General features: G+C 38.9%; 1 protein-coding gene and 1 long non-coding RNA gene across 7 annotated transcripts in view; one reads left to right on the forward strand and one right to left on the reverse strand.

Moving 5' to 3' along the window:
* Positions 1 to 15457, forward strand: part of TNC (tenascin C) — a 157721-nt gene that overhangs the window by 82771 nt on the left and 59493 nt on the right. Inside the window, exons 10-13 of one of the 6 annotated variants that reach the window (XM_077283461.1) lie at positions 77 to 337; positions 3829 to 4101; positions 5615 to 5887; positions 10056 to 10328. In XM_077283461.1, the coding sequence (XP_077139576.1) occupies positions 77 to 337; positions 3829 to 4101; positions 5615 to 5887; positions 10056 to 10328 (1080 nt within the window). The remainder of the gene's footprint in view (positions 1 to 76; positions 338 to 3828; positions 4102 to 5614; positions 5888 to 10055; positions 10329 to 15457) is intronic. The other 5 variants (XM_077283463.1, XM_077283462.1, XM_077283466.1 and 2 more) reach the window with 5 other exon arrangements.
* Positions 1 to 15457, reverse strand: part of LOC143804899 (uncharacterized) — a 74402-nt gene that overhangs the window by 22225 nt on the left and 36720 nt on the right. The gene's annotated exons all lie outside the window — the stretch shown is intronic.

The raw sequence follows: 15457 nt of genomic DNA on the forward strand, positions 1-15457 counted from the left end.
GTCAAGTAATTAGAAAATGTAAAAACATTCCGCCTATATGGAAAGAGGAAACTAATCATGTCACATACTGTTCTAGATTTAGATGCGCCCAAAGACTTGGAAGTTACCGATGCTTCCGAGACGACTCTAAATCTACAATGGATACTCCCGGTAGCCAAGTTTGATCGTTACCGTCTTACTTACATCAGTGGTGATTCGGAGAAAGAAGTCCAAGTTCCTGGAGATGCCAGTACCTATGTACTGACTGGGCTAGATCCTGGCAAAGAATACAAAATTTCATTGGTTGCTGAGAAAGGCAGATATAAGAGCAAACCAGCTTCTGCAATTGGACGGACAAGTAAGTAGATCACCATATAACCTTGAGAAGGGTTGATTTTTCCTTTGTGGTTATCTGATAAGGCCAACTCTTCTTAGAAAAAAAAAGTTGAACAATTGTGTCTCTGTCCAAAATTTTCGGTTCCAGGATATTTGAACGAATTGTTTCCTGATTACTATTGTTTCTTTCATCTTATATGCAGCAAGTAAATATAATCATTCTACTTGAATTTCCGACTCACAGATTTACTTTTAGCCATTTTTCCTGCAGAGCATGAATATCTCATCTTGGCTTCTACAGACAACAGATAATAAACCTCTGCTTCTTTTTATCTTACCTTTATCTTCTTATCTGAATTTTGTTTTGCAGCTGATGTAAATTTATAAGTACTTTAAAGTGTGTTTCCATCTGTTTTATCACTGCTTGTTCTTGTGTTTGTGAAATGGCTTAAATGGGCTTGTGTTATCATCATAAATGGGCAAAATTGCAAAGGGCTTGTAAAATCAATTTACTTTTTAATTGCATTGATTACTGTTTTGTTGCCAAGGTTATTGGCCTCCACTGGAATCTGTCAGCAGTGGTCACTCTCCTAGACAAGAAATGCATCACTTACAAGCTCTTTACTATAGAGCTTGTAAGTGCTGGTATAAGCTTGGACAGATAGCTTAAGATTAACTTTGCTCTTCTGAAATGGAAGAGACAAAGCTATCTTTGCTTTCAGTTTGTATTGCGGGGCAACAATGCCTCTGCTCCAAACTTTCCACTGATAAAGAACACACTGCCCCCTGGCTCTTCACAGTCCTCCTTACTCCCCTGTGTCCCATGTTCAACAATTTTGACAACCCATTAAACTTACTTCTTACCAACAGCCAAACTGATTAGGAATGGACACTGTAAACACTCCAAATGCAACTTAAAGAGAATCTTTTATCATGTTTTTTCTACCCCATCTAAGAACAGCCTGATGTAGGGCCAGATACTCTGATTCCAGCGATGCATCACTTACTGGGATGTTTAGTGTAGTTTTGATAAAATCACTGTTTTATCTGCAGGAGATTATCACTAGAGGACTAGTAAACCTTCTGCCAGGTAGTCCAACCACACCCCCTTCTACTGATTGGCAGCCTTCTGTTTATGCACAGTGCACATGGAAAGCAGCCAATCAGTGGCGTGGGTGGGGTTAAACAGAGCTCATCATTTAGAGAACTGCTATATATGCAGCACATAAAATAGTTGTTTTATATCTAAACTGCAGCAAATAGTAAAGTAAGTGACACATTGATGGAATCAGGGTTTCTGCGCCTACATTATTCTGCTCTCAGAAGAGCCTGGTGACAGATTCCCTTTAAGGTGGCTATAATTGGACCCATTACAGCTGAAGATCCTAAATGCTCAGGAATCTTACTCAGTTGTGCAGAGCCATAATATTTTCCCTTACTCTGTGCTTCCAAAGTAATACGTGGCATGTCTCATCGGAATCATTTCTTATAGACGTGAATGTCCTTTACAAAGGCTCCCTGTGATGGCACAAAGATTTCTTCCTTTTCCATAGTATCAAGCTGAAGAAATTCTGGGTGATTCCTTATAGGTTCTGCCTTGTACATGATGCCTTTGTCTATTTATTTTCCATCTTTATAGACATTGTGGTGTTTTGTACCATAATTGAGGTTGATGTGTTTAAAGGTTTGCGTTAATAGTTTCATAAGAGTCCTAAGCCATCAGAGAAAAAAATCTGATAAAATGGCTTGGGTCCTTCAGACCTTTATCCATGCCAGTAAATTTATTACAAAATCATGCCATGACTTTTCAGATTAATTTTTCCCAGTTTATTAAATTTTCCTAAAAGCCAAATGCCAATATAAATGAAATCAATATCACCAACAGCAATGTTGGTTGGTTCCGTCTTGAGAATCACGCTGAGATTTCCCAACAATTGAACATAAGGAAATACTATGAAGGCAAAGGGCCGGTTTAAAGATCTCATCTCTTTCATCTGGTTTTGATGCATTCATCATGTGAGGCAAATACTGACTATCCAAATCAAACAGAGCTGATCATCCATCCATCGTTCTTCCAGGAACGTGCCCCAGGGTTCTAGTCCTTAGAGAGTCACTGCTCAAGTGGAAAAAAGTGATTAAGGTTTAAAGACGGTCGTAACAAGTTTAAGTATGAAGCAATTCTTTGTGTTTTAGGGAAGACGATCTTGATTTTTTTTTTTCCGGCGTGGAAATCCCAACTGAGTAGTTTTAACTACAATGCTGGTATTCATGATACAGCGGAATGTGTTCATAAAAGTGTAGGTTTATTTATTCATAAGATCGTATAATTCTTCCTTATGTGAGGGAGCTGGGAAGAGAAAAATGCAATTCAGAAAAGCCTTAAGATTCTATTTACTTTCAACACTTTTTTCTTAATCTTTTAACGTTATTCTACAGTTGACTATGTAGGTGCCATTACTTCCAAAACTAAAGTATCAAATTCCACTCCTGAACTAACATTTCATGTTCAGACTACCTATTAATTAAGAATACAAGTCCAAGGGTTTCAAGCCTAATTTTTGGCATATTGAACCCATTTTTCACATTCTGTCTTCAAAATGTAACACTCCGACCCTTGTGGTTCTACTCCGTTGAATTTATAGAACCAGAGTTGTCTATATAATGGCACAGGGTCCAACTGTGAGATACAGGAATACGGAATGTAAATCCAGGCACAGATATAGCAGCTGCCAGTTGCGCCACCGGTAGCAAAGCATGCCATGCTCGCTACGCTATTTCTATAGCGTGGTCGTTATTATTGACTATGAGCAGCGCACTACACATGTTATAACATATCATGTTGACTGCTGCTACGTCTGTACTAGAAATGATCACCAGAATGAAGTCTTAGCCTTCCCAAGTTTGTACCTCTTTAACAGTAAAGGTATCTTTGCCCAATCCTTTTGTATCATTCCTATAGAAAATATTTAAAGAGAATTTGTCTTCAGGTTTTTCTCCCAAATCTAGGAGTAGCTTAATTTAGAGGTTGAGACCCTGTTTCCGGCAATGTATCACTTAGTGGGCTGCTTGCTGTAGTTTTGATATAATCACAGTTTTATCTGCTGCAGTTGAGCGCTAAGTAACCCCATCCACACCACTGATTGGCTGCTTTAGGTGTTAATACTATACATTGGCAGAAAGCTACCAATCAGTGATGGGGGCGTGGTAGGACTACATGGCAGCAGGTTTACGACTCCTCTAGCGATATCTCCTGCTGATAAAACAATGAAACAATGGTTTTATCAAAACTATAGCAAGCAGCCCAATAGGTGACACATCACTGGAATCAGGATCTCTGGCTCTACATTATGTTGCTATCAGATTAGATGGCACAAATATGGTGACAGAGTCCCTTTAAAAAGTGCACAACTGCCTAAGTCATTTTTTTTAATTTTATTTCACAAGTGACTATTTGATCTGTTCTGAAAATCACATTATTCTAAATTCTGACTAATAATTGGAACATATTTTCAGAAGTGCCTCAAGAGCTGGGCAACCTATTGGTGTCCCAAGTAGACTGGGATTCCTTCAAACTCACGTGGGCAGCTCCAGACAACAGCTATGAGAAATTTGTGATTGAGATTAAGGACAGTGAAGATGAAGAAGACACAAAAACCATTGTGGTACCTGGAGAACTTCGCTCTTTGGAAGTGACGGATCTGAATCCGGCTTCAAATTATCAAATTAGTCTATATGGTATAATTCATGGATCTAATACTAAACCTCTGTTTGGTGAAGCTGTCACAGGTACCTCGGAATGTTTCGGTACGGTCTTGCCATCACTGCCCCATAAGCTGCCCACAATCCTTGTTGCATCATCGAAAGGTTGTCACTTGCTTCACCGCCTTCATCCTTTCTTCCTTCTCTAGCTATTTCTTTAAAAGAAAAACCTTAGGAATATTAGAAGCTTCTATTGGTACATCTAAATTATAGCAATAGTAATAACAATTGTTACCTTTCTTCTTGCAACATAGGTAGAATTTGTCTAATTTTTACCCCCAAGTTTAACCCCTAAAATTATTTATTTTATTCTTTTACATAGCACCATTAATTCCACAATGCTTTATGGACATTTTTATCACTGTCCCCATTGAGGATTTTAATCTAGATCCCCTATCAGTATGTCTGTGGAATGTGGGAGGAAACCGGAGAACCACAAACACGGGGAGAACATACAAACTTTTTGCAGATGTTGTCCTTGGTGGGATTAGCTCCCAGGACTCAAGACACAGAAATAACCAATAAGTCACCATGCAGCCAATAAAATTATTACCTAAAATGTTGTAGAAATGCTGCGCAACTTGGCTGGGACTTCCTGTATTGAAAAGAGTCACCATGTAGCCCTAATCTAAAGGGTATAATCTGAGTATGAGCCCTAAAAAATAGAATACCAGATACGTTTTCATCTTTCATATCTCCATTTAAGCAAGATCATATATATTCGAGAGACATCTACATTTTTCTTAACATGTAAATGAGTTGTTAAGATCTAAGGGACAGACATAGATCTCCCTTAGAATCTGCCTCCAGAGATTATTGTAAATTAAAGGAGACATTACCAGTGTGAGCATGTAGATCAGGAGAGTAGACTGTCAGTTATTACATGTCTCACACTGGTAACTACTCCTTTCATTAAAATCTCTGGAGGAAGATTCTTCAAAAGATCTATGTCTAACCCATAGATCTTAGCAGCTCATTTGCATAGTAATAAAAATGTGATTTTCTCTCAAAAAAGACATTGGATTACAGATATCAAGGTGTCATTTTACTCAACTTTCCATGACCTTCATACCCATATAGACAGGTTTGGAGGGTAGCTCCTACTGGCAAATGCTCTTTAAAGTAAAAATAGCATTTCAATATCAGAGATATAAGAGAGGTAAAAAATGAAATTTCCAATCTGCGTCACTTTCATCTTCATGGTTCATCTATTGTATATCATATCTAAAGTAGCTATATGCAAATATGTCCACTGCTTCATCATTCACCAGCTTCTTTCATTTACACTCACTGCTTTACAGTGCATGATTTATCACACAATACCTGTAAGCATGCGAAAGTTGAAAAAAAAAAATGACTTCTTTTGGTGACAATGTCTGAGATGAACCTCTTCACTTTATCATGACCTCCAGCTTTATACTGAAAAAGGCAGTACTTCTGCTTCCATCTTGTGGTAGGGTTTTGGGCTGCTGAATATAAATCCTTGTGAGTATTGCCGGATTAGTCTTTGATTAACCAAATTAAATTTTTTCCTGCCCAGAAAACAAGCCAGAAGTAGACAACTTGTCCATCACCAATGTAACACCCAAAGGCTTTGACTTGTCCTGGACAACCACACAAGATGACTTTGATGGATTTGTTCTAGAAATCGTTGATGCAGAAAGGTTATTGGAGCCAGTGAAATTAAATGTATCTGGTGATCTCAGGAATACTCCTATCTCAGGGTTATTGCCCAACACTGATTACACCATCTACCTCTATGGCATTGTCCGCGATCAACCTACACAACCTATTAGCACTTCAGTGTCTACAGGTATAAGATATTCCAGCCATCGTTGGATATACCTTTTCTTTATTACAGATAATTTTGCTTTTGGCTTCTCATTGTTGCTTGTCCTGTCTGTTGACCATTCGTGTTGTCCTAAGTTCTTATACAGACAAAGCATTTAATAAATTCACATCTAGCTTCGGGAAATTTAATACATTTCAATGCTGGGATTCATTACATGGATTAAGCAAGGGACTACAAATTATTATTTTTGAAAGGACTTAAAAAAATGAATAAAAGGAGTAACACTTGCATCTCCCATTCTGATGCTTACCCTGTTCCTCCTGCCTATACTTCTTGGTGTCTTCCAAACTCAATAAAATGGTGTGTAATGTCCAGTAATTGGCCAAAACGGGGACCGTTCTTAGCCAATAATTGGACGAGGAGGCATTTATTGTCAAGGGTCAAGACAACACCAGGAAGTAAAGACCAGGGGGACCATTCATCAGATTGGGAATTGTGAGGATAAGTATTGCTTCTTTTATTTTTATAAACCAGTCTGAGCCACCTAAACTTTAAAGGGAAGAAGATTTCATGCAAATCTACAGTACTAAAAATATGATACATAATTAAAAATGACCCCTACTTAGACCAGTATGTCAGGATTATGAAGACAGGGTGATTCACTCACTACTTTACCCAGAAAAATCACTGTAACGTCTTAAAGAGATGACCTATCGTACTGAAATGTGGACTGTACAGACTTTGGTTCATGAGAAAATGGTGTTTTAAAGCAGGTGTTGAAAATATCCACTGCTCACATCCAAGCACACTTGCAAGCACCATTCCATATCATTGAATGTGTTCCGCAGGATCTCTGGGGTCATAGCCTGAATTTCTTGCTGTATGATCTCTCGGAATGAATGTAATGTTCATGGCTTGTTACTGTACACTGGACCTTTCAAATGGAAAAATAATGGTATTGTTAAATTAGGCAATCTTGGTGGTCACAATCCCTTGGAGATTACTCAGTCATCAAAGAAGGTTTCAAGACATGGTTTGCACAACAGATTTCAGCCTCCAAACGTCTTTAGAAACTCACTTTGGGGCCTTTTAAGTTTTCCAGTAAGTTTCCATATTGAAAACTGTACATTGTTAACAAATGAAGAAAGAGTGAAATGGAAGCAGTACACATAAACTAACGAAAGGCATGCAGGAAGTCTATATTGTAGTTGAGATGACCAGCAGGACAAGTCAGCAGACCACTTGATGCGAGGATATCTCTCGTCGCTGTTGCTGAGGTTCATTGTACTCTCACTTCTTACGAACCAAAGTATGAACTGTAGTCATAGGCGAGCATGATCGTCATTGCTCAATTCTCTACCAAGCATTAGGGTGCTCGATCAACTACCCAGCAGTGCTGAGTATTACATTGTGCTCGAGTGTTCGGGTCCCTGAGATGTTCAGCACTAAAGCCATGATATGTCTCTTTCTCTATCACCTCCAATTGAGTACAGATCTGCTGGAAAAATACTCGTCTGCTTCATTGATGTACATTGTGCTCGCTACTCGAATCGAGCACCCGAGCAGCTCAAAGTGTTCGATTTGAGTACCGAGCACTCGAGCAGTCTACTGCTCACTCATCATTAATTTACAGTCCACATTTCATTCTGCTCAACCATGTCTTTTAGAAGTTACAGAATTTTTTCCCAGTAAAATAGAGAACGAATCAGCCTGTATTTTACAAAAATTCATAACTTTGCAAAGGCTGATCCATAATTAAATGAAAAATGGTAATGAATTACACTTAAAGCTCACAGTCTGTTCCCATTAAGAGATCAATTCTGCTATTAGACTCAAGTAGTAGTTGTTTTTTAAATTGTTGTATATTGTAGAACTATTTTTCATCTTGCCCAGGTATAAACTGTCCTTTTTTGTTTATGTCTGTGTATGTTTGCTTTATGTTTCTTCCCTACTTGTAAATGTGCAGCTGTGAATATGAGAATAATAGACACAATCATCATATAAAAAATTCAATACACAATTTAAAAAGCTAAACTGATTTTAACTTCTTGAAGTTATACGGAAATACCCCACCTCTTCCTTCCTTCACCTATCCCATGCCAACACCATCACATAAACTTACAGGGGTGGTCCGACACTTAAAATGTATTTTCTAACTATCTATTCTTACACCCTAACCATTTTTGTAATTACCTTTGTTACACAATAACCTAACCTTGTCCCTCTCTAGCTAATCCCTAAATGTGTTTATTTTACTTCACTTTTTGTGACGTTTAGTTTGAGAGGAGTCTCAAATCTGAAGTCAGAGGAGGCTGCATCCACTCCTACAGCATCTATAGGCCCTCCTGGCACAGGTTGTCATCAGAGGGCTGTGCTGCAGTTACTCACCAGTCATTGGATAACCGCCCTCTCTGAAGGCATCCTGGATCCTTGGTGATGGACGCTGCTGGAGATGTGAGTGCAGCGCCGGCATCCTGCTTCTATTTCTGCTGCAGTTTCTAACTGTGAAAAAGCAGTCAGCAGGGGACAGCAATACAAGCAGTGAGTGATATCAGTGTCACCCCACAGCTTCTATCACTGCCCTCAAATGAATCGCCATAAGCAGGAGGAGCTGGTATCACTAGCTGCTTCTTTATCCACCAATGGCTGATGATTCTTTTGAGGGCGGTGCTAGAAGCTGTTGAGCAGCACTGGTTTCACTCTTTGTTTCAATCACCACCCACTGATAACGTCTCCTTTAGCAGAAACTATGGTGGCAGTGGAGGTAGAAGCTAAGTGTGGACACTCCATTCACATCTCTATCAGCATTAATGCAGGAGGTCCACAGAGGGGGCAGCGATGTAAGAACGTAGTGAGTAACTGCAGTGCTGCCCCCTTGGTGATGTCTTGTTGGACGATGGATGTGCAGTGAGTGAGTGCAGCCCCAGCATCCTGTCACGTCCAGTTTGAGACTCTTTTTTTTTTTTTTTTAAAACATCATAGGAAGTGACGTAAAATAAACACATTTGGGGTCTAGCTAGATAGGGAAAAGTGTAAGGTGCGGTGTAATAAAATAAATTACAAAAGTGGTTATTGTGTAAGGATAGATAATTAGAAAATACATTTTAGGTGCCTGACCAATCCTTTAACATATCAATAAATACAGTATATTGGGAAACACATAAAACCTGAGAGTCATCATGAGTCCAAACAGTCATGGTATGGGAGTGGCACACATACACTTATATCAAACCATAATTATCCATATACCTGTAACTTTATAAAGAAATGTACAGTTTTTTTAGCGGAATTTCATTTGCACTTGCAAAAAAAAGTCCATATTGCATAACTATTCTCCCATGAAACCTTAGATTTAAGGAGAGAATAAACTTGTAGCATTATGTCATACAGAGCACCATATGGAGGCACACAAAGTAGGACTGCTCTGCTGTGTACATGAGGATTTATACTTAAGCTTAAAGAGGTTGTCCACTATTTTAACATTGATGGCCTATCCTTAGGATAGGTCACCAATGTCTGATCGGTGGGGGTGTAACACCCAGACCCTCGCCGATCAGCTGTTCTCGTTGCCAGTGACTGCCGGAAGTGTTCAGTTACAGAGCGGTTCTGTCTGTCTACTGATAGCAGCAGTGACCGATACTGAACAGCTGCCCCCTAGTGATTTGAATAAGGGGCAGATGTGCAGTACCTGGTGCGACCACTATCAGTGGACGGAGCAGCTTTGTAACTGAGGACTTCCACCAGCCGGCGGCACCAAGAACAGATAATCGGCGTGGGTGTTGGGTGTAGCACCCCCACCGATCAGACATTGATGACCTATCTTGAGGATAAGTCATCAATGTTAAAGTAGCAGACAACCTCTTTGACTATGCTATCATTCTTGTTCGGAAAGAGCCAAATATTGTGTGAGATGATCATGTCTAAAATATTTTCATATTACATAGCTCCACTTTTCTATTCGTCTTTATGCTATTTCTCATGTAATACTGTGAAATATTGCTTTTTTTAGGTAGGAAACATCACAATATGTTTTGCATCTTCAGAACATTCCTTCTAAACAAAAGTTCAATTTCCTTTTGTTGCTCCTCTTTTAGTCGATCACCCAGCGCCTTGTCCGAAGAGAAGGGGACTACTGTACTAACAATACTTTTCAATTTCCTTTTTCCTTCCATGGCATTTTTTTTTCCAGAGACAGAACCTGAAGTCGGAAACCTCATGGTTTCCAAAATTACCCCGAACAGTTTCCATCTGTCATGGACAGCTGACGAAAATGGTTTTGACAACTTTTTCATTAAAATGCGAGATGCCAAAAAGCAGTATGAGCCAATTACACTATCAGTGGCAGGCAGTGAACGTTCAACAGTTGTGACAGGACTAAAAGATGGCACTGAATATGACATTGAGCTACACGGCGTTTCTAGTGGTCAGCATTCTCCATCAATTGAAGGAGAGGCAACAACAGGTATTTCATTTTAGTAACGTGGTGGTGGTGGTGATGGTGGTGGTGACTTACAAAAGTTGGAGTACTGTGAGTGGGAAGCAAAAAATAATTTATTATTATTATATGGCATCTTTTAAGTGTAACAATTGTTTTTTAGGTCATTTTAAGTGAGGGTTTTCATTTTGTCTATTTTTGAATATTCATCCTTGCCTTTCGAACCTTATACATAAGCCTATTAGAAAAACGCCTTAAAGGAACACTATAGTCAAAGCTGGCGTCATCTCAAAAAACTAGACCTGACTGAACAAATGTGTTGTATGTAGTGAATTAGATTTTTGGATATTCGAAAAACACCATGAAAAATGTAATGTTTCTAGTAGGTTGCCAATCCGGGTGTAATGTCTACCTAATGTCTCAGTTAACATTTCAGAATAATCTATCCGGAATGTATATGCTAGGAATAACATTTTGTATGTCCATTATATGATCTGCATTCTGGTCAGTTTGCCTCTCTGCAACGGCTCTCTTTAATTTCCAGTTGTCTCTATGTTAGTGGGTGGAGACTAGATGATACGATCTTTTCCATACACAAGATTCCCTGCTCTTATTTCTCTGTGTAGCGCACAGCAGAAGTATGTTAGATATTTTACAGAAGTACTGAGCTGTGTGACTGTGAATCCAGCACTTAAGTGAAATAATTATGTTAAAATCTACAGCACCAACTGCCCTTGACTGTCTGGTCTCTCACTTTGCTAAATGCTTCTCGCTCATTTATCCTTCTACTCTCCCCATAACTTTGTAACCTCAGTGAACTGGCAGTCTATCTGGTTTAACAAAAATGGATTTCAGCTTTTTTTCGGAGTATAATAAATAAATAAGGAGGCAGAGGCAAGGGAAAATATGCGCTCATAAGTAAAGAAAGAAGATGATTCCTCTGATAAGATATATTCCAAAGTTTCTTAAATAATTCATGTACTATTTATTATTTTGATTTATGCAAAGTTTTTTATTTTTAAATTGACCTCGACCATTTAGGGCGAAACTTATTGGCAACCAATAAATTATTTGAATCCATTGAGAATAATTTAAAACAAAAATATATGTTTATCTTTCATTTTGAAAAGACCCAAATATGTTTCCACCATAGTATGCTCTCTAAATCTTAAAGGGAATTTGTCAGTAAAATCAATTCCTTGCCTTTATATCTTTTAACTGTTGCTGCATTCCTGAGAAATTAGCTTTTTAACTCATATGCAAATGATAAGGGCATGACACTCACTGTCTGTGTTATGTCAAATGCCAGACAAGGAAATCAAACAGTGAGTTATTAATCAAACTAAAGAAGCTGATGCTGGGCAAGGAAATAACCTCAGAAAACAGAGAGTCAGGGTGTGTTCTGTTGTGCCTCATTTGCATATGAATTAAAACACTGATTTCTTAAGAATGCAGCAACAGATAGAAGATGTGAAGGTGTCAATGCATTTAGCTTTTAAACACCTGTATCCACATATATGATATGCAGTTTGGAGGGTTAATGTTACTGACATATTCCCTTTATATTATATTTTCATGACCTAAAATGCATTTTATGTTGCTGAATACCTTGATAAATGAATACGTATCCTAGACAGACAGCTTTGGATTAAAATATCTATGAGCTATGACAAAAATATTTTAGTGATGCTCCAGAATACTTGAGTATAATGCCCCTTGAAGATGTCACAAGTTACTCTGCTGCTTGACAGCTGAAGTTACAAAAAGCAGAAAAGCTCTGAGAGAACGTCATATTAAATGATGAACGTGTTGTGCGTGGAATAATATTAGCGAGTGCCTAATGTTTATGTCATTGGTAGGAGAAGGCCAAATAATTTCTCACCAAGAGAAGCTACAGATGTTAGCGAGTCCTTCATTTCTTTGCTATAAATGGCAAAAGTGACTTAGATGCAATATGAGGTAAACACAGTCAATTACCTAGATATAAACATAGGCCTTCTGCTGGCTGGAAAGAATAAGAATAGAAGTAACATGTTCTAATGTGCGGCCAAAAGACATGCCGGGGGCTCTATCAGCGCCATATATAAGCTGTATGTAATCTGCAGGGAATAAGTGCATAAACCATACAGTCCAAACATTCCCCTTTCAGTCTGCTATTCAAAATCATCATCGTGTTCTTCATTGGTTGCGAAACGCCATCTTATTTTTTTTGCAAAAATTACTTCCCACGACAAGAATCTCTTTAGAGATGCCTGGCTCTTTGGACCCCTGGCTCAGAATGGGTTTACTCTATGGTGTCCATATGTTTCAATAGGACCTATAGATAGTGGTTGTCTTTATGAGGCTGTAAGATTACCCCGGGGCGATTTCTTGGGTGGTCAGAAAGGCACAGAAGGCACGGAACCAAAATTTGCATAACTTCACTTCTCAAGTTAGAAACAAAGCAAAGTCTGTTAAAAGGCTCACGTGTGGCTGTAGAAAATGGTGCCCTCTTTTGATCTACTAGAGTAGAGTTTGACCCTACCAGCTCTCCAATGCTCTTCACTATTTAAGACTTATCTACGACCCCAAGTGGAAACCTTCCTCTATTTGGGATTATTGCTACTTTTGGTCACCAGCTCAATGACTTCCATTTGGTCACTTGACCAATTCTGGTCCTCCACACATAGGCTGCTCCTCACACACCCCAGAGGCATCTCACACGTGCCTAGACTTGGCTCGAAAAGCACATTTTTAAAATATGGGGCTACACTCCTTCACGTGCTAACTGGTGACTCTTTGCTGAACATGGTGGTCAGATAGTTACACATCATGTCAAGCATGTCCTTTCCAGTCATCATTACCAAGATATATTTTTTAGACAATGATATGACAGCCAGGTTAATAATAAATTGGTAATGAGAGGATCATCCAACAAAGCCTAACATGTAAATGCCATTAAAATACAATTTATTAGATATATGTTAAAAACATAAAGATAAACAACAAAACAAACAGAAAAAAACACAATAACAGGTATATATTGGTCCAGGAAGTGGAACCGGGTAAGACACTACTAATATAAGGGCCTGATTTATACTAGGCAAAGATGAGTCATACAAAGTAATAATACCATAAATACAAGCCCATTGATTAGTCCTACCTAGCCGCAGAGGTTGACACTAGTAATGAGCGAGTGTGCTCGTTACTTGAGATTTCCAAGCATGCTTGGGTGTTCTCCGAGTATTTTGGGTGTGTTCGGAGATTATATTTGTGTTGCCACAGCTGTATGATTTGTGGCTGCTAGACAGCCTGAGTACATGTGGGGATTCCCTAACAAACAGGCAATTCCTGCATGTGGTCAGGCTGTTTAGCAGCTGCAAATCATGGTGCGGTGACTCAAACAAATCTCCGAGCACGCCCAAAATACTCAGAGAACTCCCGAGCTTGCTCGGAAAACTCGAGTAACGAGCACACTCACTCATCACTAGTTGGTACCCTACATGATGCACGAATATGGTGCTCAAGCGCAGTGTAGGCTTACATTAAACCACCCATGGAATCCATATTATCTAGGATACTGATGGCATAGAAATGTCTATAAATTGGCCAAATGTATCCAATACAATTCAGTCTCCTTCCTCCTGAAGAACCATGATCCAATGGAGAAATGGGTCAAGGCTTATGGCATGAATGGATAAGTACACATTTATGTATATTTTTCCTATGAGGAATTATTTGCCTATTATGCCGTCATTGTTCCCATACTGCCTGTTTATCTTTTCCCTTTCAGTACTGTATTGGTTATATTTGATTAATTTATAGACATTTGTCTGCCATCAGTATCCTAGATGATAGAGATTACGAGGCGGATTCTAGAGTAGAGGCACCATACTCGTGTATTATGTAGAGTGTCAACCCCCGCAGCTAGGTAGGACCAATCATAAGGCTTGTATATAGGTATCATGACTACCCATCTATGCATTTTATCAGTCAGGACCTTATTTAAATAGTGCCTCATCCCGTTACTCTTCATGAACCGATATATACTTATTATTGTGTTTTTGTCTGTTTTTGGGGGGGTTCATTTTGCTATTAATGTATATTCAATAAATTGTATTTTAAGGGGACAGTAATATGACACACAACAAATAATGTGCTCTTGTTTTATATGAAAAATAATAATGATCATAAAAATAAGGAAAACTATGTAAAATATTGCTACCCCTATCCCATCTAGTAGAGAAGTTTCCTCTTGCACGTCTTACAAGACAACCCCTTTGTTAAAAATGGACAGGGATACATTGACTCAACTCTACTTTATCAATCTAAAATAGAAAAAAAAATGACATTTTCCCCCAACGCTAAGGTCAGGAGTAGTGATGAGCGAGTGTGCTTTTTGCTCGCATTTTCCGAGCATGCTCGGGTGTCCTTCGAGTATCTTGAACGTACTCGTAGATTATGTTTGAGTCCCTGCAGCTCCATGATTTGCGGCTGTTAGACAGCCTGAATACATGTGAGGGTTGCCTGTTTGTTAGGGACTCCCAACATGAATTCAGGTTGTCCAGCAGCCGCCAATCATGGAGCTGCAGGGACTCAACCATAATCTACGAGCACGCCCAAAATACTCGGAGACCACCCAAGCATGCTCAGAAAACCCAAGTAACAAGCACACTCGTTCATCACTAGCCAGGAGGCTATATCCTCTTCTATCAGCCATATAGTAGTTGTTTGACTTATCAATATCCAACATCAGCCCTTCGGCACTATGGTCAGTTTTTCATGGGCAGCGGTGCCTGTTCCGAGACTCATGTCAAACACATTAGACTGTGCCTTACTAGAACAGAAGTTGCACTATAGACTTATTAAACAGTCATGAATACAGCCCAATGAAGACTTTTAGTGCTATTCTACTGCCTTAAAGATAGACTCAAATTGGTAGAAACTATTTATTTTTCTAAACGTTACTTAAGCATCACGTTTAGTCATTCATAACACGATGAGAGAAATCTTTACAGGACGGCACTGCTATTACTTAGTAATAAAGCAAACCCTCAAGTCTTACTGGTGGCTCTTGTCAACATAAAGGCTCATTGTTCTCATGGTCTTAGAAAGCCTTACGGTTCTTCTAACTTAGCAACTAAAGATGCTAATGGTATTCTTAACCAGGAATGTGA

This window comes from Ranitomeya variabilis, chromosome 2, assembly GCF_051348905.1.
Source record: "Ranitomeya variabilis isolate aRanVar5 chromosome 2, aRanVar5.hap1, whole genome shotgun sequence".
In the NCBI taxonomy this organism is placed as follows: Eukaryota; Metazoa; Chordata; class Amphibia; order Anura; family Dendrobatidae; genus Ranitomeya; species Ranitomeya variabilis.